This window comes from Miscanthus floridulus, chromosome 17, assembly GCF_019320115.1.
Source record: "Miscanthus floridulus cultivar M001 chromosome 17, ASM1932011v1, whole genome shotgun sequence".
NCBI lineage: Eukaryota > Viridiplantae > Streptophyta > Magnoliopsida > Poales > Poaceae > Miscanthus > Miscanthus floridulus.
Window position 1 is genome coordinate 56352828 of NC_089596.1, and position 24255 is coordinate 56377082.

At 42.1% G+C, this 24255-nt stretch overlaps 1 protein-coding gene across 3 annotated transcripts in view; it reads right to left on the reverse strand.

The window, feature by feature from the left end:
* Nucleotides 1-551: 551 nt before the first annotated feature.
* LOC136517431 (N-terminal acetyltransferase B complex auxiliary subunit NAA25-like) overlaps nt 552-24255 on the reverse strand; it is a 36341-nt gene continuing 12637 nt past the window's right edge. Inside the window, exons 1-19 of one of the 3 annotated variants that reach the window (XM_066510990.1) lie at nt 17543-17935; nt 16175-16331; nt 15966-16084; nt 15802-15876; nt 14481-14574; nt 14262-14380; nt 12867-12937; nt 12378-12528; nt 12131-12306; nt 6604-6803; nt 6358-6488; nt 5236-5312; nt 3896-3970; nt 3399-3591; nt 3070-3189; nt 2700-2838; nt 2550-2596; nt 2040-2303; nt 552-1384 (exon numbers count right to left, since the gene is read on the reverse strand). In XM_066510990.1, the coding sequence (XP_066367087.1) occupies nt 683-1384; nt 2040-2303; nt 2550-2596; nt 2700-2838; nt 3070-3189; nt 3399-3591; nt 3896-3970; nt 5236-5312; nt 6358-6488; nt 6604-6803; nt 12131-12306; nt 12378-12528; nt 12867-12937; nt 14262-14380; nt 14481-14574; nt 15802-15876; nt 15966-16084; nt 16175-16331; nt 17543-17689 (3057 nt within the window). In that variant the 5' untranslated portion in view covers nt 17690-17935 and the 3' untranslated portion in view covers nt 552-682. Of the gene's footprint in view, nt 1385-2039; nt 2304-2549; nt 2597-2699; nt 2839-3069; nt 3190-3398; nt 3592-3895; nt 3971-5235; nt 5313-6357; nt 6489-6603; nt 6804-12130; nt 12307-12377; nt 12529-12866; nt 12938-14261; nt 14381-14480; nt 14575-15801; nt 15877-15965; nt 16085-16174; nt 16332-16500; nt 16610-17542; nt 17936-24255 lie in introns of those variants that run through there. The other 2 variants (XM_066510992.1, XM_066510991.1) reach the window with 2 other exon arrangements.

The window sequence follows — 24255 nt, forward strand, 5'->3', positions numbered from 1 at the left end:
TGAAGCTGAGGCTAGGACCGATGCCAAAAAGGCCCTTAGGATTCTGAAGGATTCATCCAAACGTCTAGAATTTCAGCAGCCACAGAATCTAAAAGACATCAGAGATTATTTTAATCCAGATTTTAGAATCTCATCCACACATGCCCTTAACAAATTCGTTCACCACCTTTGACCTATCCTCCTGGCTCTTGTTCGTTCTGGGTCCGGGCCGACTCAAGCAAAGAACAGAGTGTCGACCCAAGCAAAGAACAGAGTGCCTTTTGTCTCCACCTAGGCAACTCGGCCGACCCAAGCTGCGTATTTGCATGTGGCACAGCGTAGACACCTGAAGATGAGCGTCTATTTCAACCACAGTATCAAACTGCATGTTTATAACCAAGGATTTTTTTTTCCTAAATCCTGCATTTTCCCCCTATGAAATCAAACTGAATCTTGTAAAAATCTTGTGTTCCAGACGGGCCTTCAACTGGTAGACAAATACAACTATGAATCCTAGCAACAGTTCACCAAGATCTAAGATAGCAAGCATGCAAATAACGCGGAAACTAGGATGTCACTCCAAATCAAAATTGCATAGAAACAACAAACACAAACGCACATTAGTTTACAACATCAAGGGGCAAGAGGAAGGCACAACAGTCGGGGATGAGAAGAAAAAATCTCACGACCAAAATTTCCACGCCTAGTGCAACACTAAGGACAGGGAAGCTGATGCCGACGCAAGGAGCTTCAGCTTCGAGGTGCATATCTTCCTCAACTCAGCTATCGTCTCACTCTCAGCCCCAACTATTCTTGTCATCACACAGGCACAGCTCCACGGTTCTAGAGAATGGGCGATCCGGCCACCGATTTCGGAGCTGGCAGCTGCTGCACTCTCATCCAAGACACGGGTGATCTGTCCAGGGCCTTCGGCGCTGGTTCCTTGCAAATGTGACACCAGTATGTCCAGAGCTTGATCTTCTGGCTTCATCTGGTCTGACAGACATTTCTGGACTCTCTGGAGAGTGTCAGCCATGCACTGAACTGAGCTCCGAATTGCCTGCAGGTGAGGTGTGTTTGGTCGCTCAGATGGACCACCTTTCTTCTTCTTCTTCCCTTGTGGAGCCATAGATCTCATACAGGATTGGATTACAAGAAGGTGCCAGGAAATGGGCTCTGTCACCATCCACGCTAGAAGTGGAATATTGCTTCCTGGATAAGTCAGCATTTGATTGGTATCAGTCAACTGCTGATCTATGCAAGTTTTGACGAGGTTATCCACAATCCACCAGGAATTTTGGCTGCTTTGATCAGTTCCAGGGATCACTGACACATTGGAACACAAGTTCCAAGCATTGATAAACACAGCAAAGCTCATCCAGCTGACTATATCAGGAGCAAAATCCTGCAAATGTAAACTGCATTAGCAAGGCACCAGCTAAATCAATCATTATACTCTCGCTATGAACAGTATATGATACATCACTCCAGTAATAATCATACAAAAGTCCATTCCCCAGAAATTGTAATGCATACTGCTAATTAGAAAAATCTCATTCTCCTAAAAAAGATAGGAAAAAAAAAGATAATTTCTACGAGAATATACAAAAGACATTACATCACGCAAGGATATGGCACTTTAGTGATTTCTACTGCATTATGTTATTTCAAATAAAAAAAAAGGGGCATACCCAGTGTAGAGAGCTCCCACTCTGTGCGGGGTCTGAGGAAGGGTGTTAGTGGCAAGCCTTACCCTAGCCTGTGCAATGCGAGGAGACCGCGACTTGAACCCGGGACCTTCCGGTCACAGGCGGTAAGACTCTACCGCTTGCACTAGACCCGCCCTTCTTATTTCAAATAAAAATAACTATAATAAAAAACTTTTAATAACGAATATAGAAAAGCAACTATAATTACTGGATAACAAATTCTACAAAATGTGATCAACATGAGTTTATACTGAAAAAAAATGCAGATAATGATTTTCAGAAACACAATAATATAGCAAGCATATAAACCGAAAAAAGTGTGAAAATACATCCAGGATAGAAAGGTGTTACCTTGACAGCCTTTTTGCCAGATGAGATACCCAGAACAACACTTAGAGCATCGTCAAAAGAGTAACCAATACTCCTAGCATATTTCTCAAGCAAAATTTTCATCTCCCCAGAAGCAGTTACATCAGAGGACGCACCATTTGATTCACTCTCCCTAAGAAAAGACGCGCAACCATGTGTGGAAAGATAAACAAGTCGAGGAACAAGAGATTTTCTCTCTACATCTTTCACCTTCGAACCATCCTTCTCATTAGATTTGTGCTTGCACTGCAAAGATATAGTTCTTTTGTGGGCACGAATGGTTGACATGAGAAACAAATATATGCATTGATGCGCCCAGTAAGAGATAGCATTGCTGTCTATTAAGGAGTGACATTTACCAATATAATCTCTTCATGTAAAAGTCACTTAATGCCAATGGACAAAACGCAGTCCTTTTATAACAACACACGATTGTGAAACCTAACTATTGTCTAACTTAGCTTAGATAAGGTCCGATTAAAAATGGCATACCATTTTGGCCCTATAGCTTGCAGGTGTTGAACTTTCATCAAATGGTTCTGTAAAGTCATGACAATAATAGCAAGCACTTTTGTACATGAGAGAATATAGAGACCCAAAATGGAGAAAATAACTGAAACTCACATCACAAGAACCACATACCTGAAAGAAAATTAACGCTGCTTGTTGGCGTCCACCAAGGCCGTGCATCAAGATCTTCGTTGAAGGTTAAATCTTTGATGCTATCCTCATTAGATAGCTGAACCAGCTTTGTTCCATGGCTAACACTTTCAAGAATAGACTGCAATCAGAAATAAAATAACAATCTTCAGATTAGCAACAAATATATGCATTGTCAAGCATCAATAACTTAAGATCCAAAATTACGATGCCGCACTAATACATAACTTAAGATCCAAAATTACATGTTCAAAATGGTTAGAAGCAGAAGACAAAAAAGGACACATGCATCCATATTTTAGCACAAATTTGGGCCGGAGCAATGCTTTCAAATTGGCAAGGGTGGCCTCACCTCCACTTCATCAAGAGAGTCTGCCTTCTGCTTCAGATGTAGCATAACAGAATCTGATTTTACAGAAAGATATTGCATGGAGCGATGCAAGCGATCTTTAAATTGAACAAACTCAATTACCTGAATAAAAAAAAGTCAAATGTGTTAGATCAAGATTGGATGACTGAAGTATTTCCTTCTTAAGTAAATCATGTAATAGTCTGTTCTTGACATGGCGCATTGGCATTTTCATAATGATAGAGGAGCATCATATCGGTGTTGTACTATGTATTTCCTTACATGGTTCCATGCAGACACTATTTGTGAGCAATAGAGAGGAATATGCCTACCTTTGAGTATGTACGGTGTCTATATGCGAGACACGTAAGATCAGCAGATTCTTTCAAATGATCATCCATAAATTTCAAATAATCCTTAACAAGATCAGCAGCATGTTGCAAGAAGGGAGAATTTAACATTTGTGGCAAGATGTGGTGCAAAACAGACTCTAGAAGAATGTTTTTCACTTCCAAGGTTGTGTACCTGCATATAAAAACATCGCTCAGTGTACGGATAAGAAAATGATATCACTGAATAACAGGGGAAAGGGGGAGGGGGGGGGGGGGGGCTTGAAACATAAGTCCAAAGAGGAGCTAGCAGTGGAAGCGTGCAACACAAAAACAAGCATTCTATAGGTGAACCACATCGGATGCAGCTAATAAAGGGTTGTTCTGTGTAGAAGCATTCTATAGGCAAACCACATTGGATTGCACTGTAGGGCAAAAATCCATGTGGAATACAAATGTGAGAAGATAAAAGGAAATAACACATTAAAAGGCGAAATTACCATTTATGTGCTAAAGGAAGTGCCCCCAGGTAAGAGTAAAGATGCACCAGAGTAATCTTGTATTGCCAGACATACCTGAGCACACAACCAAATTAAAGATTTCCATTCAACATCCAGTCAGAGAAATACATTAGGTTGCCAAGTGCAAGGTACTGCACATTGGGATGTGCATCAGACCACTTCAATTAATACAATCACACAAGAATGCAATATAAAAGAAAAAAGATTGATTAGTTACAGATTTGTTGTAGCTTCCTCTATCCAAGAGATTCAATAGGTCTTTTTCCTTATTAAAGATTAGTGAGCATTTATATTACTCACGCAATATATGCTGATACAAATCACACTGGCGGGGCATAGCTAAATTGACAACAGACATGTAAACACAACGTTACATTTTTATAATATTCCTAGAAGGCTCTACAGCAAAGACTTAATAGTTCTGAGAGATTATTGATAATTGATATTCATGAGAGATATTAGCTGCAAACATGGGGGGGGGGGGGGGGGGGGGGGGGGGGGTGGGGGGCGGGGGCGGGGGCGGGGGCAGACCTAGTGCCGGAGGCTCCCACATGAGTGGGGTCTGGGGAAGGGAAAAACCGAGGCAAGGCTTTCCCCCGCAAAATCTGCGGAGAGGCTGCTTCGAACCCATGACCTGGTGACTTAGTGAGACAGCTCTCACCACTGCACCAGGTTGGCAGTACAGGTTGCAACCAGTCTACCAGACATAAGATGGGTTTGTGCATAACAAGAGCAGGACAATGCATGTGATGGGAAGTTGACTGTGATACCCATGAATAATGGCCAGCATAGATGAAGCAACAGGATCCAGTAGAACCAGTCTACTTGATTATATTGCAAACAAACAAATGCTTACTTTGGTAAATAAAATATAACAAATCAACCATTAATGCCCACATTATTTTAATTTTCAATAGTTCATGGGAACTATCATATATCACAATCACTTTTTGCAAATAATTTTGCCTTCAAGGCACATGCAAGTTCCACCAGCAGGATTTGTGAAACAGAACACATGAGAAACTGAAAATAGATATCCTAGTAATATAGCAAACATCAAAAGCAATTGATGGAATAACAGAGCTTGTCTAAGATATGCTCATACTGAATCCAGGAACAGGAGGAGCACATCTAATTCCTAAAAGAGATGCTGTTAACCGCATCAAAACTATCCACTCTTAAATCAATTCAATGGAACTGAGTAATTCGATAACACCTCAGTCCTCATGTTACTAGATATTCAATGACACAGCTGAAGAATAAAATATTAGTTATAAAATGGTAATTTTAAGACCGGATTATTATGATTATGAACTTACTTGCGAACAGTCAATCCAAACTCCAGTATCAAAATTGCTTCAAGTAGGTATCCTAAGTCCCTGGTGCGCCAGTATAGCTGTTTCAAGTCAAGGTATTAAAGAGCACAATTAATCATGAACTTTAGATGGTCAGAAGTCCAAGACAAATTTGTAATCTTATAAAAAGTGTAGGAATAAGAAGTTTTACTGGAGTTAGTGACAGCAAAGACAACAAAATATACTATATCAGGACCAGGAGTCTTAACTATCATGAAGGTAAAAGATAATATATCACGATCTTGGTATCATGACTCAGTATACATAAACAAAAAGCTACTTCCCCCTATCAGAAATATAAGTCCATCTAGGTTTGTCTTAAGCAAAACTTTTTTAACTTTGACCATTCATTTACTGAAATTTCATAGCGACTGACAACGCAAGATTGACATTACTAAATTCATTATGAAAATTAATTTTGTAGCATATAACTCTTACATTTAGTTCAATAAAAACTTCTTTTCATCTAAGACCTACTTTTATAAATATTGCTAGTCAAAGTCGAAAATTTTTGACTAAGAACAAACCTAGATGGACTTATTTTAGTGATTGGGTAAGTAATAAATTGCAGTGCAGCAAATGAATAAGAAATGATAGCATCCTGCTTCCATTTTTCCAGAAAACAAAGGGGAAAATCCAGATACATCTTCAAACATCAGAGTAGAGGGTAACTCATTGGATGACACAATAGAGGGACAACGAATTGTGACCTACTCCCTCTGGCCCATAATAGAAGACCTTATAGAATTCAAATTTTGTCCCAAAATACTTGACCTTCTCACTTCACAATGCAACTCTCTTTTTCCAATACACCTCTATCTCTATTTCTCTCTATCTCTCACCTTCTCATTTTCTGTGCATCATACTTTTTCTCTTCTTAATTCCCGTGCCCAGACCTATTAGGTCTTCTATTATGGGACAGAGGGAGTAATAGTTAATAAATTGGGAATCAAACTACACAACAGAAATAAGCATCAGAGAAACCTCTAGAGATCTTATTTTTTTATAGATTTTTAGAGACATGAAAAAAGCTTAATATGTTCCCTTTTTCTCTCGTGCTAGTAGTAATCAAATAAAGCTACAAACCTGCACAAGGATACTGCTGGCCATTGACAGAAGTTCTTCACCATACATGCTTTCCTGAGGATCCAAGTCATTTGAGAGAGGCAGGTTTCTGTAAAAGGTATCAACCATTCTTTTTGCAATGCCCTGAAGTTCTGGATTTGCACATAAAATTTCAGGTACATTTTATAATAAACAAATGATAATTGGGACCCCCAGAAAAACATTCAACAAACATGTAACAACTTCAACAAAGGTAGCCCTGCACACCTGAAGTTGATTTTGTGAATAAAGTTCCCAAAAGTTCTTGGACCTTGAAAAGAGTAATTGTTGAACCCAGTGTGTTAACTGAAATTGATGATGCATCAAAAGATCTAGTGATTTCATCTAGCAGCTCAGATATCTCATTGTTGGATAGCATGTGAAGGTAAATTTCAACATCCGATGCTGAGCAAGACAAATGACCAAATCTGCAAGTGCCAAAACAACATTTAACAATTTAAGTAGACTAGTATTGAAAGTGAAAAAAAAGGTAAATATGGTTATTCTTGAATATACCATCACAATGCTAGTACTATCATACAGAACCTATAATTATGGAAAATGACACTCATCAACATCTGTTGCGATGAGAACAAAGTGAATTTTGTCCTCTCTTAGTTCTTTCATTCTCTAAACACAGCTACCATATAAGACCAAGTCGAACTCTATCCATCGCATGCTGATGGAGTTATATTGCCATTCCAGATACCCTCCACTAGGGGTGTAAATCGGATCGGATAAGGACAGATACCCTACAGTTATGAATACAGATATAGTTATTTCTTTCTCGGATTTAGATTTGGGTACAAAAGAAAATCGTTGGGGCGTAACCCTCTTAGCGACGCGCCATATCGGAACCCGGGTATGGTGTTAAATGGGCAAGGGCCGGGTCGTCACCCCCGTGACGCGCCGTGTCGTGATCTGGGCATGGTGTCAAGTAACCAAGGATCGGGTCGTCGCTTCCTTAGTGGCGCGCTACATCGGCGCCCGGGTGTAGTGAAAAATGAGCAAGGGTCTTCGCATCAGAGTCGACGGGTGCGAAGGGTAAGGAAGCTAGTCGAACCAACTAGGATCCGTTTAGGTAGTTGGAATGTAGGGTCACTTACAGGTAAGTTAAGAGAATTAGTTGATACCGCGACTAGGAGGCGTGTAAATATATTATGCGTTCAAGAGACTAAATGGAAGGGTAAGAAGGCGAAGGAGGTGGACAATACAGGTTTCAAGCTTTGGTATACAGGGACAGTCGCGAATAGAAATGGAGTAGGAGTTTTGATTGATAAGAGCCTCAAGAATGGTGTGGTGGAAGTGAGAAGGCAAGGAGATAGGATTATCTTAGTCAAGCTTGTCGTTGGTGATATGGTCTTGAACGTAATTAGTGTGTATGCCCCCCAAGTAGGCCTCGACGAGAGTGCTAAGAGACAGTTCTGGGAAGACTTAGATGGCCTGGTTAGAGCTATACCTAGTAGTGAGAAGCTTTTTATAGGAGGAGATCTTAATGGGCATGTAGGTACTACAAGCGCAGGTTTCGAGGCAGTTCATGGAGGTTTTTGGTATGGTAGTAGGAATCAGGAGGGGGAGGAAGCTCTAGACTTCGCGGTAGCTTTTGACCTGATGATAGCCAACACTTTCTTTAGAAAGAGAGAATCTCATCTAGTGACCTTCAGTAGCGGACAACACTGTAGTCAGATTGACTTTGTCCTCGCAAGAAGAAAGGACAAACGAGCATGCTTGGATTGCAAGGTGATACCAGGGGAGTATGTTGTTTCTCAACATAAGCTTTTGGTGGCAGATTTTCGTTTTCAGATGCGTGCCCGTAGGGATAAACAAGCTAAGATTGAAAGAACAAAGTGGTGAAAACTGAAAGGAGAGACGTCAGAGGTATTTAGGGAAAGGGTTATCAAAGGGGGCTCTTGGAAGGAAGAAGACGACATAAACAATATGTGGGACAAGATGGCAATCAACATTCGGAAGGTAGCCTCAGAGGTGTGTGGAGTAACCAAAGGAAGGGGACGTGAGGCTAAAGATACTTGGTGGTGGAACGAGGAAGTCCAAAGGGCTATTAAGGAGAAGAAAGAATGCTATAGATGCTTGTACCATGACAGGAGTGTGGACAACATAGAGAAGTATAAGGTGGCAAAGAAGACTGCAAAGCGAGCTGTAAGTGTGGCAAAGGGTAGAGCGTACGAGGATCTTTACCAACATTTGAGTACGTAGGAAGGAGAGAAGGACATTTATAGGATGGCTAGGGTTCGTGAGAGAAAAACACGGGACTTCAACCAAGTTAACTGCATTAAGGATGAAAGGGAGCATCTCTTGGTAAAGGAGGATGAGATCCGACATCGATGGCAAGAGTATTTTGACAAATTGTTCAATGGTGAGAATATGGACACAACCTTTCAGTTGGATGACTCTTTTGATGACACCAATAGGCGCTTTGTGCGGAGAATCCAAGAATCTGAGGTCAGAGAGGCGTTGAAAAGGATGAAAGGAGGTAAGGCGATGGGACCGGATGGTATCCCAATCGAGGTGTGGAGATGCCTCGGGGACATAGCTGTAGTATGGTTAACCAAGCTGTTCAACCATATTTTTCGATCGAACAAGATGCCTGATGAGTGGAGGAGAAGTATATTGGTACCGATTTACAAGAATAAAGGGGATATTCAAAGTTGTACAAATTACCGAGGAATTAAGTTGATGAGCCATACTATGAAGCTATGGGAGAGAGTTATCGAGCATCGCTTGAGAGCAATAACGTGGGTCTCTATGAACCAATTTGGTTTCATGCCCGGAAGGTCAACCATGGAAGCCATTTTCTTAATAAGACAAGTTATGGAGCGGTATAGGAAGAAGAAGGACCTACACATGGTTTTTATTGACTTGGAGAAGGCTTATGATAAAATACCAAGGAATGTTATGTGGTGGGCGTTGAACAAACATAAAGTCCCAACGAAGTACGTCGGGCTCATTAAGGACATGTACAGCAATGTTGTGACTAGAGTTCGAACAAGTGATGGAGACACAGATGACTTCCCGATTAGGATAGGACTACATCAAGGGTCAGTTTTGAGCCCTTATTTGTTTGCTTTAGTGATGGATGAGGTCACAAGGGGCATACAAGGGGACATCCCTTGGTGTATGCTTTTCATGGACGATGTAGTGCTAGTTGATGAAAGCCGGACAGGAGTGAATCAGAAACTGGAGTTATGGCGGGAGACTTTGGAGTCCAAAGGTTTTAGACTTAGTAGAACTAAAACTGAGTATATGAGATGTGACTTCGGCACTACTACTCGGGAGGAGGAAGATGTTAGTTTGGAAGGTCAAGTAGTGCCTAGGAAGGATACCTTTCGATATTTAGGATCAATGCTACAGAGGGACGGGGATATTGATGAAGATGTTAGCCATAGAATCAAAGCAGGGTGGATGAAGTGGCGGCAAGCGTCTGGTGTCCTATGTGACAAAAGGGTACCACAGAAGCTAAAAGGCAAGTTTTATAGGACGACGATTAGACCTGCTATGTTGTATGGTGCAGAATGTTGGCCTACGAAAAGACGACATATTCAACAGCTAAGTGTCGCGGAAATGCGTATGTTGCGTTGGATTTGCGGTCATACAAGAAGGGATCGAGTTCGGAACGATGATATACGTGAGAGATTAGGGGTAGCGCCAATTGAAGAAAAGCTTGTCCAACACCGGTTGAGATGGTTTGGACATGTGCAACGGAGACCTCCAGATGCACCGGTGCGTAGTGGAATCCTAAGTCAGGATAGTAACATGAAGAGAGGCAGAGGAAGACCGAAGTTGACTTGGGTAGAGGCAATAAAAGGAGACTTGAAAGGATGGAATATACCCAAAGACTTAGCCTTAGATAGGAGTGCTTGGAAGACAGCTATTCATGTGCCTGAACCTTGATTGCTTCTGTTGGGTTTCAACTCTAGCCTACCCCAACTTGTTTGGGACTTAAAGGCTTTGTTGTTGTTGTTGTTGTTGTTGATTTAGATTTGGGTACAGATAATGTGAGTTGTTTGGATAAGATATGCTGGATGTTGACATCATATATATTCAGATTCAGATACAGTACGGATATTGAATGTCCGAATTCGGACACAGGTTATCCATTTAATATCTGATGAATCCCTTCGGTCAGACAGTCCTTAGAATTGTTTTGCCATAGCCCATAGATGACCCTTATTCGGCAAAACTCTATCCTGCTTGTGCTTGGACTTATGTTGCTGTTCTATCTTCCCTCTAGTTAAGTGCTACAACCTCTAGCCTCAAATCTAAACTTCATTTTGCCACGACTGCACTCAAGTAATGAGGTTAATGCCACAGAGGGTACCAAGATCAACATAAATAGGGCTGGACAAAAAACTCGTGGCTCGAGCTCGCTCGGCTCGGCTCGTTAGTGGTTCGGATCGACTCGGCTCGCTAGTGGTTCGGCTCGACTCAGCTCATTAGAAATTTTTAACGAGCTGAGCCAACGTTTTAGCTCAGTATACCTATAACGAGCCAGCTCGAGCTGGCTCGAGAGCAATAACGTGCTGAGGTCATAGCAGGCCAGCAGGCGATCAGTGGGTGGCCCAGCCCAACTTCCATCTCGAGCCGAACACTAAGTGCCTCCTCCTGGAATCCTGCTTTTGTCTTCATGGCCCACCGCTTGCAGCTCTCATACTGCTGAGTGTGTGCCGGCCATGGAGAACAAAGACTCGGAGGAGCCAAGGAGGGAGGAACCTGACCCTGTACATGGAAGCATGGCCTTTTGGCTCGGCAATCTGCAAATTGGTCTCCATATCCGTGTACAAAGCCAAGGGGTGTGTTGCACAGAATTACTGGCCTGTGAACTTTTGAATTGGATCATGCGTGTGCTTTTTGTGCTAATGGTTTATGTCATATTGGCTCAAAAATACTTGGTTTGATTTGGCTTATGCGAACTGCTGTTGGTCTAAGTTTTAGCTTATGCAAAATCCCCTTCTGCTGTTGTTGGAATTACATCTTAAAGATTGTTGTATGTATTTGCATATGGGGCTATGGGCTCATGTATTTACAACTAGCTCGCAAGCCAAACAAGCCGAGCTGAGCCAGGACTGGGGCTCGGTGGGATAATGAGCCGAGTCCAGCCAGCTCGTTATCCAAACGAGCCAGCTCGAGCTATACCAAGCCGAGCCAGCTCGATATCAACCCCTAAACATAAATAAGGGAGATTATAGGATTTGAGCCCTCCACAATTTGCCATAATTGGCCACTCTATGAAAAAGGTAATAGACAGGGTGGCAAATCCTAAACTCCCTTTTGCGGTGAGATGTCCTTGAGGGATCACCTTAAGACTGAATATGAAAAACACGTATATAGCATTTATATAGTTATATGTGTACAAAGTTGGTTTATACCAACTACTCAGCAAAAGCAATGTTATTATAGTATAAACGTAATAACAGTGAAGAAACTAGCTAGAGATATAATTACTGTCTCATAGCAACCAGGCCACTAAACTATTAGAAACCAACGGACTGCTAGGGTACTATGAAAAAAGAAAAAAAAAGATAGAGGGGGTGAAACCTAATAAATTGCTCCCTCCATCTAAAATAACTAACAATTCTAAAAGATTAGTTAAGTAAAATGGAAAAATACTACTCCCTCCAGTCCGGATTTCTTAGGCGTTTGGGAGTTCTTCTGTACATCCAGTATTATGGCATATTGGGATTCCACAAGTAAAAATAGACCACAGCACAAATAGGAATGCACAAGAGCTTGATATTACCTGTGGAGGTACTTCACCAAAGCTTCCATAAGCTTGATATTATCTGGGTTTCCATTGAGGCACCGCTGCCATTCAATTTCAATATTAGCTAAATGAGGTCCTCTGACACAATCGCTTGAGTTATTTTCTTGTAGACTTTGCACAAATGATAACGCACTTGTAAGGCGAGATTCAACCTACAAAGACATAATTTCAGTAAACTATATTCACATCACAAACACCAAACTAGAAGAGTTGCAGGAAGTACAAGCTCCTTGCTAAGAGATGTCTTGTTGGATAATGCTGAATCAACAGAGCAAGAAGGACAAGTGTGCTCGCTAGTGGATGGTTTAGGGAGATTCACGTCATGCTCCAGCAAACATCCTATATAATGGAGAAAGGACTCCCAGTCATCAGGACTGCCCAGTCAAAAGGAGATGACAAACATCAAAAACTAAAAAGTTAAAATAAGAAAATTTACAAATGGTGTATATAAAAATATTATGCAACAAGCAAGAGGATAAAACAAAGCAAAGTATTGCAGTGTCTGTTCGGATAATGTCACAAATAAAACTTAAATATGTATTGTAGTGAAAAAGAACCAGGTTATATATGACTAAAGTAGGATAAATCAATACACAGGGACATTTTTTGAAAACAGGCCATGACTTTTGAAACATGATTAATGTGAGCGTGGTTAATGACCAACTCCACAGGATAACTGAAATTTATACAAATTAAAGATGAGAAGCATTACCAAGACTCCAGAACCTTCTGATATATTTCCGAAGCAGCCGGATAGCTACTTGCTTGAGCAAGAAGACGTCCCTGTCAACTTGAAGTTAGACAACCAAGTAAGTGAATGATACTTAAGAGGCAAATTAACCAAAGGAGGAAAACACAGAGCATCGAAGGTCAAAGAAGCCATCTATAAGCACGTAAAGAGTAGATCGCATGTGCTGTGCAACATGCTTTACAAAATAGTACTCCCTCTGTGCAACGTGCTCCGTTGGTTTGGACACAGCACACATCATACAATAGGTAACTATACCTGATAACATATATATGATTGTAGCAACTACAAATATATAGAATATAACAGGAAAAAAAATGCATGACAACTACCTTTACTTAGGGGGTGTTTGGTTCTTTAGTCGCTCCTAAAATTCATGTCACATCGAATGTTTAGATACTAATAAGGAGCATTAAATATAGATTAATTACAAAACCAATTACATAGATGGAGGCTAATTTCCAAGACGAATTTTTTAAGTCTAATTAATCTGTCATTAGCACATGTTTACTGTAGCGCCACGTTGTCAAATCATGGCCTAATTAGGCTTAAAAGATTCGTCTCGCAAATTAGTCACAAGTTATGCAATTAGTTTCGTAATTAGTCTATATTTAATACTCCATGCATGTGTCCAAACATTCGATGTGACAGGAATTTTAGCAGTTCCTGCAGGAACCAAACAGCCCCTTAATCTAAATACATTTGTTGGCATTAGCAGTCACTTCTAAAAATGACTGCCTTACCCAAAATGTCCATGGTATATATATGGTAATATGCTGGCTGCAACTAGAAATATTTTGTATAATGGAATATATAGTATATAACAGGAAAAAAATTTGCATGACAACTACCTTCACTTAATCTAAATACATTTGTTGGCATTAGCAGTCACTTCTAAAAATGACTGCCTTACCCAAAATGTCCATGGTATACATGGTAATACGTTGGCTGCAACTAGAAATATTTTGTATAATGGAAAAATATTTGCATGACGAGTTATACCTTTACTTAGTCAATCTAAATACATTTGTCGACATTAGTACCCACTGATAAAATGACTGCCCTACCCAAATTTCTTAGTATAAGGAGGGAGTACTTAATATAGTTAATAGAAAAATTCCAAACCCTTTATTTGTCAGGAGCTGCCATATCGATTCACTCTAGATAGTACAGTAATTATGGTAAATAATCAACTTGTAAACTACTGTGACACAAAAATGCAGCAACGAATAGATGTTGCCAAATATTGTTTGTTACAGTGAAACGGAACGTGGAAAGGTAAATGTGGTTAATTGAAACTTGTAGCCTGGATCAACCAAATGCAACAAGATATTGTCCAAGAAAACTGATTTAAGTTACCTGCAAACGAAGCTTGTCCTCCTCCCTTCCCAGAAGAGACCCCAAGTCTCCAGAAAGAACTTCCAAAGCATCATCATATTTTTCCTGTTGCTCCAAGATTGAAACATAGAGAGAAAGTGCTGCCACATAGTCCAAACATGTCAGGAAAGAACCACATCAGTGTATGGAAAAACAAAAGGATAACTAACATCGCAAAGGGCATTTAAAAAACAGAAATACCTTCTGGCTCATGTAAACTATGAGAATTTATGTGCTTCTTCAGCAATGCTTCAGCTAGTGCCAATAATTTCACACCTCCACTGGTAAAATGCACCTGCAGTGACAAAAAAATCATGTAATGTGCAGCAGAAAATAGTGCATTCAAATATTGCATCGAATCAGATGGATTCATGCTCAACTCAGCAATATAATACATATATTCACCTAACAACCCAAAGAATAAAAAGTAACATTTGATACACATTACAATAATATGTTGTGCATTAAATCAAAGGTGGATAGGTAAATATTTATAGAAGTAGCAAACGATACACATAACAAATACTTAATTGGGTAGTTAAATGTTTAAAAGTCAACCGTACATCACATGCAGATGCCTATGAATAATTTCAAAGCGAAAGGGCGCCTAGCCTAGTGGTTAGGACGTCTGAGTAGCATGCCTCAGGTCCAGGATTTGACTCCCCATGGGAGCGAATTTTAGGCTGAGGTAAAAAAAATTCCCCTCGTCCGCCCATAAACCAAAGTACAGGTCTAAGGCCTGGCCAAATTCTCACTTGTAAGGATTCCACTGTGTAAGGGTGGGGTGGGGGTTCAGGGGGTTTTCTCGGCCTGGTGAGAAGGTCTTCTTATTGGAATGCTGTGGGGGCAGTCATACCCATCCGGTCGAGTTTTTTTATGAATAATTTCAAAAAATGATACAAATAATATTTCTAGGTCTGTAAGGATATCAGCGCCCTGACAACTGTCGGGTCAGCCCTACATCAAACCAATGAAACCAATAACATTTTTTTCTCAAACATGCAGGAGAGGCGTGTATCATTATATTAAGAAGAAAAAAGGGAAGAGCCCTACAAACGCACACGCCAACACCACAAAAAACCATGCTACTAACAATCCAACTCGCCTGTGACAAACGATGAAACGACGCAACCAAAGCAAACACACACTACACCAGCACAAAGGAGACCTGACAGTTTTGATGTTTTATATCATTCACTTTCCACTCCTATATGATGGTCTCTCACATTTTTCCTCTGCACACTCGCCCACCCCAGTGACTCCGCTCTTAGACATCTAATGCATCATCTTCTTGTCATGTTCAGTCGACAGTGGTAATACTATTATTGTACCCACTGGACCATGAAACACGCATAGTTAACCATAATTCTGCCCATTGGTCCATGACAAACACAAATGTTTCTACTTACAACTACCTTAGTCCTTTAGTGAACAAAACAACCCTTCTCCTTGTAACGAATTTGAAATGGCAAATGCATATACTACAAACCATGCAAATATGAGAAATGAGAAATATTCTCACCTGCAGCTGAATGCTGCAAACTGCCCAAAGCAAAAACCTTTCTTCTCCTACAGTTTTGTACATTTTGAGAGCTGTCTGCAAAAGATACCAGGCAAGGAGGGCAAGCATAGAAATAAGATACCAAAAGGAATGTAAATTAAGTAGCAATGAAAGTACCATTATACCTGCTGCTGTTTCACGTATGAGTACTCTCTAACATAGCAATTAAAAAGTCCCATCATTAATTCCAAGTTACTTGGATACTTTGTACAGGCATACTCATAGCATGAAGTAGCTAGATCCACTGCATTAGCATGGTCATGAGAAAATTTAGAGATATATACTACAGTAATAATGTTAAATGGATAAAATAAATGAACAAGTACAAACGCACATCGGTCAAGCCTTTGAAATACTATCTGTAGAGTGCTAAGTGTAAGATCATCAAAATGAAAAATGTTGTCAGAATACAATAGCTCCTTGGCATTCAGGGACACGCTCAATGCTTCATCAGGCTTTCCCATCCTTTCCAGAATAAGAGCCTTGAGGGCCTGGAATGAGATAATTTAAGGTAAGGCTTCAACAGTTCAGTGCATTGACAGACAGCATAAAAACAACAAAGAGGAGTTTCATTATAGATCTTTAACAGATGGTTTCACTAAGTATGTTGGCAAGAAACAGGCTGAAGTGCAAAAACAATTAACTTATTCAAACACTAACCTTGAATTTAGATCCAGCCAAATACAAAATATGGGAAGAGAAACATATAAGAGAGAAGACAAGGAGTCTCCACATGCTGGTTCATCCAGCTCAATTAAGTACCCTAACCACTCTTCTGCAGGTGGCTCACACATGCCGCAGCAACCACCACTGCCGCTTTCTCATCCCCCGCCCACCACCACCACCACCACCACCACACACACACACCCCTTCACTGTCATTTCTTCTTCCACAATGCAGCCTCCATGCTGCCATATATTGCTGCTGCTGCCGGACACCAGTTTGCACCTATGAATAGAAGCAAAATAGGTACCCCATGACTACCTCACCACTCAGTGCCCTTCTCCAAAGAAGGCCGCCCCCTTGGCTCTCTGTCCAGACTGGAGTCAAATCTGGAGTGTGCCGAACAGGGATATGCATCGACATGACAAAACAAAACAAGAAAAGACACGCGAGTCTATGTAGCACTGGTGTACAGCACATACCATAAATTGCTCCAATACCATTGATTCCCAGCAAGGAAAAAGCAGATTTAAAAGAAATTAGGATGCTATCCTCATTTCTTCGCTGAAGAAGGGAATGGGGCCGAGCCTAAGCCAACTCCCTTAACTGAGCACGAGGCTCCCCCCACCCGGTAGAAAGCTTCCTAATGATTTTTTTCTATATGTTGTTCCAACTAGGCATGCGAGCTGAGTGTTGCACTGTTGCCTGAAACTGGAACAGCAGGTAACATGTCCGAAGCCCTTAAACATCATCATCACCACTAAAGCTTAAAGCCAACTAGTATAAATCCAACTATAGCTAAAAAGAAAGGACGTAAAATAAAATCAAAGGTAATCGTCTCGTTATCCATCAGACCATCACTGCACTAGTTATCCATCCATTTGATCAAACATTTCGCTAAGAATGGAAAAAATAACAAAAGGACGCCGAACTGGACTGCTGATTGCCCAACCACCCGTTTCCACGCCAGATTCGCCAAAAGTACACCAAAAGAGCCAAAACGAAAACGAGTTTCAACTGAGAGAGATGAAGTGCTCACTAGCGCGTAGGGGGATGTGGGGTGCTTAGCGAGGAGCGCTGTGCAGAGCTTGAGCGCGGCCTTGTACTGACGCGAGTCGACTGCATCCCAGATCGGCCTCACCCGCCGCTCCGGGATGCCGCCGGCGAGCCCAAACTTGCTGGCCATGTCCTCTCGCAATCTAGGGTTACGGTTTTGGGGGTGCGGCGCGCCGCGGGTGGGGAAGACGAAGCAGGAGAGGACAGGGAGGGAGGGAGGCGCGGAGGCGGACGAGAGAAGGGTTTATCGAGTCGGGGATGTGACGGCGCGTCGCGCGCGTGGGGACGAGGATGGGGCTGGCACGGGCACGGTCCGAGGATTGAAGGGCAACCGGAGGAAATTGCAGCAGCACTGCTGGCGTAACCCTATCGTGGGGACGTCACAGACATCTATAAGTACCTTTTCCTCCTGCAGTCCCCTGTCTGTCTCTCCTCTCTCTCCTCTTACTTAGACCGTCCTCGACCACCGCGACGATCCATTCGTCATTTAGGTCGCCGTAAATAGTTTAATACATATCGGTCTTCTTCAACAATAAAACTCAAAAGATAACCTTTTCTGTAAATAGATTTTCACGAGAGATGATACTTAGATTTGAGATATGCCTCTCCCGGCACCTAAAATGAGTCTTCCATACATGTACTCTGTTGGAGGTTATAGATATTGTGTTAGAGACCCATTTTAAATTTGGGTTTCGCAATGGTCTTCCCTAGCTTTATAGTTTTGCCTCCCTTGTATGTCTATTTCATACAAAATAAAATAAAATCCGAAGATGTATACAAATGATTAGTGCATGAAACGAAAATTGCATTGAATACAGACACAGGGTACTAAGTAAAACATTACAAAAAATGAGATGTGTCGATACACAAGCCATAGTCATCAGTTCATTAACCAAGCATCAAGTTCAGTCCACACCACCATTTTTCACAATGTTCAGAATTACAGAACAATAGAGTAAGCTACAAAATCCATGCGAAGCATTACAATGCCAAGTTATCAGCGACATTTTGCTTTCCATGTATCCCACATCATACTTGCTAAAATATCTCTAAATTCCGTCCACTCAGTTGTCTTTATGCTCTAAGAAAGCATCAACTTGTGGCTCAAATGGATCAGCACTCATTTGTTGTCGGATGAGATTGTGCAGATAGCAACAGGTTAGGATTATACCAATTTGGGTATCTATTGGGTAATAAGAACCATTTCTAATTATACCCCAACGTAACTTCAGTAAACCAAAGGTTCTTTCTATCACATTCCTTGCTGAAGAGTGCCTCATATTAAACAATTCCTCCTTTTTTGTAGGTGGGTTGCTCCATTCTTTTAGGTGGTAACGTTGTCCTCTATATGGAGCGAGGAATCCATCACAATTCTTATACCCAGCATCCACAAGATAATAGGAGCCTACGTTGCATAAAGCACAATTTATTTTCTAAGCTTTAGTAGGTGTATATGGGCAGTAGTCTGTACTTAACTAATATTGCTCACCACGAGGAATGTTGAGACCATTTGACCTAGCCAAAGCATCTCGGAGAACCCTTGCATTGGTAGCAGACCCTTCCCAACCAGCTAATACATATGTGAATTGCATGTCAGGTGCACAAGCACCTAGAACATTTGTGGCAATTTCATTCTTTCTGGATCGATACCTTGGTTTATCAACTGCACGGACTCTAACTTTTATATATGTACCATCTAAAGCACCTAACACTACTACAAAAAGCATTTTTAGGGACGGCTGGTAACCCTTTGTAGAGGCGGTTTGGCCAGCCGCCCCTACCGAACCGTCTCTACAAATCATGCATTTGTAGGGGCGGTTCCCAGACCGCCCCTACAAATAGATTTGTAGGGGCGGTTGGTTATTGAGCCGCCCTTAAAAATAGATTTGTAGGAGCGGCTGGTATTACGAACCGCCCCTACAAATCTATTTGTAGGGGCGGCTGTAGTGCCAGCCGCCTCTATAATACCTGTTTGTAGGGGCGGTTCAATCTAGAACCGCCCCTACAGTACATTTTCCCGCCAAAAAAAATTCAAATTTACAATTCAAATTCGACCAGAACTGTTTGTTTCTGCGTATTCCATCCAGCATCCGCATTGCCGAACGGCCCGCGACCAACGTTCCAAACCGCGTTCGCGTTGCCGAACGCCACGCGACCAACGTTCCGAACGCGACTATATAAAGTACAATTACAAGTCCAATTCGTAATGATATATATACAATCCATCATTAAATATACAAATTTCATACACATTGTTATCAACGTCCTAGAGCTAGCCTTTCAGTCTCACGAAGGTGTTGGTACTGAGGATTTGTACCTAAGTCAGACTCTCGATCATGGTAGGCGCCTCTGACGTGTACAATCTGATCCAATATGAAGTTGCAAAGGTCGCCGACGAGCTCTAAGAGTTGGTCATCCTTGTATGGGTCTCTTTTCATTCCTTTCTCTTCTCTCCACTACAAGAAAACAAGTTTCAGTTTAGTATTTCATACCATTTATAAAGTTTTTATACTACGGGTGAAGAGGTTCAAACTTACCCTTAAGGGGTGTCTCCTGTAGGCACCGGTGTTACTCATCATAGAACATATATAGTATCCACAATGTACACTCCCAGGCCTCTGCTTGGGGCACTGTGTGTTTTGCATATGAAAATATTAGGTAATGCTTTTGACAGCCATGTAACGGAGTACTGAAGAAGTTACACTTACCGCACATAGTGTTTTTATAGCCAGCTTTTCCTTCCTCGCTGGATCATGCCTTCCGTGATGATGCGAGACATAGAACCTAAATGCCATGTTCGAATTATTTTAGCAAATACAACTTGTTAGTATGCATAAGTGAACGTTACAAGTATGTATACAGACATATAAGCTAATGAGGATTGTCGATATGTATACGTCTTGAGAATCGATATGAAGTCTTTGTATGTCGCCGGGTCCTTATCTATTGAATCAAAGACCCATGCCATGCTCTTCCCGACATCGACGGCTATACAAATCCAGTGGTTGCTGCATGGATTTAATCATAGAACTAGATAAGCTCTTTTACATCGAATAAAATATATCGAACATAGCTTTAAGTTATAGTTGAACTTACTCGAAGTTGTATGGTAGCCATATAGTAGAGTGTTGTTGGAGATTTTTGAAAGCCAGAGCAATGTATGCCGCAACCTTAAGGGACTCTTCCCTTAGCTTTGCACTACGGATGCGCTCTTTCTCCCGAAGAGTCTTTGCAGCTGCTAGCTCTTTGGCATCCAGTGTCCACCGTTTAGGGTAATTAAAATTTGTTTGGGCTATAGCTTGAGGGTCTACATACCCGGCTTTCACACTTGGCATTTGTTTGACAATGTGCACTTGCATTCTACAAATCACGGCGTGGGTTAGTTACAACAAAATTCAAAGATTACATTCATATTATATCGGAAGGACAAGGACTTACAGGCACCACGTGCGAATTAGATTCATCTCCATTTCTCCCAGGTGAAAGCATGTGTGCATGTCATTGAAGTCAAAGACAATTTTCCCGGCTGGGCTTCCAAATGTGCCGGTGGGAAAGCATGCTTGTATGATATCTATGCTCGTTGGGAGAACACGCAAGTACCAATCATGAAACCTTCTCATTCCAAGTGGTAGGCGCTGGATGTCTCGGTTTGGTAGGAAGGGCTTGCCTCTTTCATATTTTTTCGAGCAATCCTTTGACCATTCGATGGAATCAACATTTGGATACTGCTTTGCAATTTGGTGAAGTTTGCTACTGACGGCCTCCTCAGAACCCCGTGATGGGACATTTTTAACTTGGTTTTCAGGCTTGAACTGATCATGGGAATACCACTTGGACACCGACGAGACGTCTTTGATCGGAACATAAACTGGCCTTATGTGGATTGGAATCTTCTTTCGGAGTTCCCATTCAGGCACGTCCTCATCTTCTTGTGCATCACCTTCTTCAGGAGGCACTCGTTGTTCATGTATCGGTTGTGCTTGTTGACAAGACTGTGGCATCTCATGATGCACTTGCCCGGTACGAGCTGGAGAAGGTTGTGGCATCTCATCAGGCACATGCTCGATAGGAGGCGGGGAAGAATGTGGCATCTCAGGAATGTGGGGGTCACGAGACGGTGAAAATATCTCCCCGGCCTCAACAACTCGCTCCAAATTTGGGAGAGGGGGAGGCGGCGAAGAAGCAGTCAATATAATGTCCCGTTTGTGCCAGAGGATGAACTGCCCCATAACGTCTCTGAGTAACACCAGCCCCTCGGGAGTTGCGTAGTCTATCCTCCACTGCATGAACTCGGGCTTCACTGTATGCACCTCGACCCTAGTGTAGTCCGGTGGTATGTTATTATTGTGGTGTAAGCCACCGGGAGGATGTGCAACACCCGTTGCCACCTCCATCATAGTGTTCTGCCGGCCGCTGAGAAACACCAAGGTGCAACTAGTAGGTTCCCGTATGAGATCGACTGAGGTTGTGGCTGCAGTGGAACCTTGGCTGCTAGGAACTTTCGGAGGGCTGCCAACTAATGCCAGTTCTCCCGGTGGCGTCACTAATATACGTGGCTCCATAGACATTCCTTGCTCCTCTAGTGCCTTCGCAACTAGAGCCTTCACTTGGAGCTCAAGACTAGTCTCCCGGTCTCGGCCATGTTTCTTGTACATGTGCTTGTCCTCTTCGAATCCTTGCTTCCAAGTCATCCTTTTCCCTAGCCCCCTGGTGCGGCCTGTGTGCTCCTTGTTTCCCAAGCCAAGGCTAAGCTCGTCCCTCTCTCTGGAAGGATTGAATGAGCCCTTCTCTTTGTCTTCAGCATATTTCAGTATCCTTGATACCGCCTCTTGGGTCTCCGGCTTATCAAACTTAAGATTACTGCCGGATGGTTCTGTACTCCTCGCATATATCCAGTTCCTTGAGCGTACCTTCAACTTCGTCACATCGATATTCCCAGTAGTTGCGGCCTCTTCATCCATCTTTCTAAACTGCTCTTCCTTGGCATAGTAGCCACCGGGGCCTAGATGATGGTGGTGTTTGTTCCTCTTCGCTAGCTCGGTGTTACGAGCACTGAGCTCCAATGCCTCCGCTGAAGTCTTCTGAGCCACGAGCTCCTCCCATTGACTAGGAGTTATTTTGCCGAACTCGTTGAAGGGAGTTAACCCCTTTTGGATATACTTCGTGTTAAGCTCCGACCTCCAACGTCGCAATGACTCTCCCAAAGCTTTAGCAAAATTTACAAGCTAAGGCTTCTTCCCTACCTCCTCGTTCGGGTCAAAATCCTTGTCCAAATCTTCCTCCGTTGGCCTCCTTCTTGCTTCAGGTGGGAAAGGATCCTCGGGACTTTCATATCCCTCTTCTGACTCATCATCCTCTTCTTCTTCGCCTTCAGCAGCCTCTCCTTCAGGGCCTTCCTCCTCGTCACACTCCTCCTGAGTAAGCATCACTTCTAGATCTTTTTCTACCTCGTTATCGAACTGTTCCTGAGTAAGCTGGTCCTCTAGTGCTTGCTCCTCAAGGGTTGGCTGCTCATCATGCTCGGGGCATCGAGCTGCACGGTCTGTTGTCCGCGACATTATTTCGCGCTTTGTTCTAAAAGATGCAAGAAAGTGTGCTTTAGGTACGCGAGAAGGTATAAGAAATCAAAAAGGTCTATAAACCAAAGTAGTCCTATAAAACAACAATATAAAAAAAACGAGAAGTAGCAGTGGTAGAGGCCTCAGAAACATGTCAATCATCATCTGATCTTGAACTTGGAGCATCAAGGCATCATAACAGAGAAGAGAGGAGAAGGTAATGTAGGGGCGGCTGCTAATGATGCCAAGTTCCTCACAAGTTCTTGATCATCAGCTCATATTCCATATAATGTATGGACTTGGACAATTTCATCATCGGCAAAACAAAGGAGAGGGGAGATTTGGCAAAAAAAAAGCAACTGCTGCTTAACAAACATAGAGAGGAAAAGGTATAAAAAAGCAGCTGCTGCTTCCCAAACATAGAGGATAGGAAAGGTGGCAAAAATAGAGGAGAGGGGAGATTTGGCAAAAAAAAAAGCAGGTGCTGCTTCCCAAAAAAAGCAACAACTGCCAGACAGAAGTAGAAGTAGTAAACAGTAGTAGTAGGGAAGTCGTAGAGTAGTAGTAGAAGTAGCAAAAGCTGCTTAGGAGAGAAGAGTAGAGTGGAGTAGAGGAGAGGAGAGGAGTAGAGTGCAGTAGAGGAGAGTAGTAGTAGAAGAGGAGTGGTAGAGTAGTAGGAGAAGAGCAGGAGTAGTAGTAGGAGTAGCAAGTAGTAGTAATAGGAGTTGTAGGAGACCAACCAGCAGCCACTAGTAGTAAGAGTTGATAGAAGACAGAAGATAATAAGTAGCAATAGTAGTAAGTAGAGAGAGGAGTAGTAGGAGTAGCAAGTAGTAGTAGGAGCAGCTGGCCAGCAGCCACCAAGTAGTAGTAATAAGAGTTGTAGGAGACCAACCAGCAGCCAGCAGCCAGCAGCCACTGGTACATGGGCAAATCAATGATTTCGCTCATGCTAACCACATTTCTAATACTCAAAATCACCAAACAGGAAACCAAGACATCATGATAAAACAAAGAAAACGTAATACTACGTTTTTGCTGAAATTGATGCCACTTGCACCTAATAATAGTAGACAAATAGGATGCAAGCTGCAGACAAATAGATTGCAGGTCGGATGAAGAATAGGATGTAGTAGCT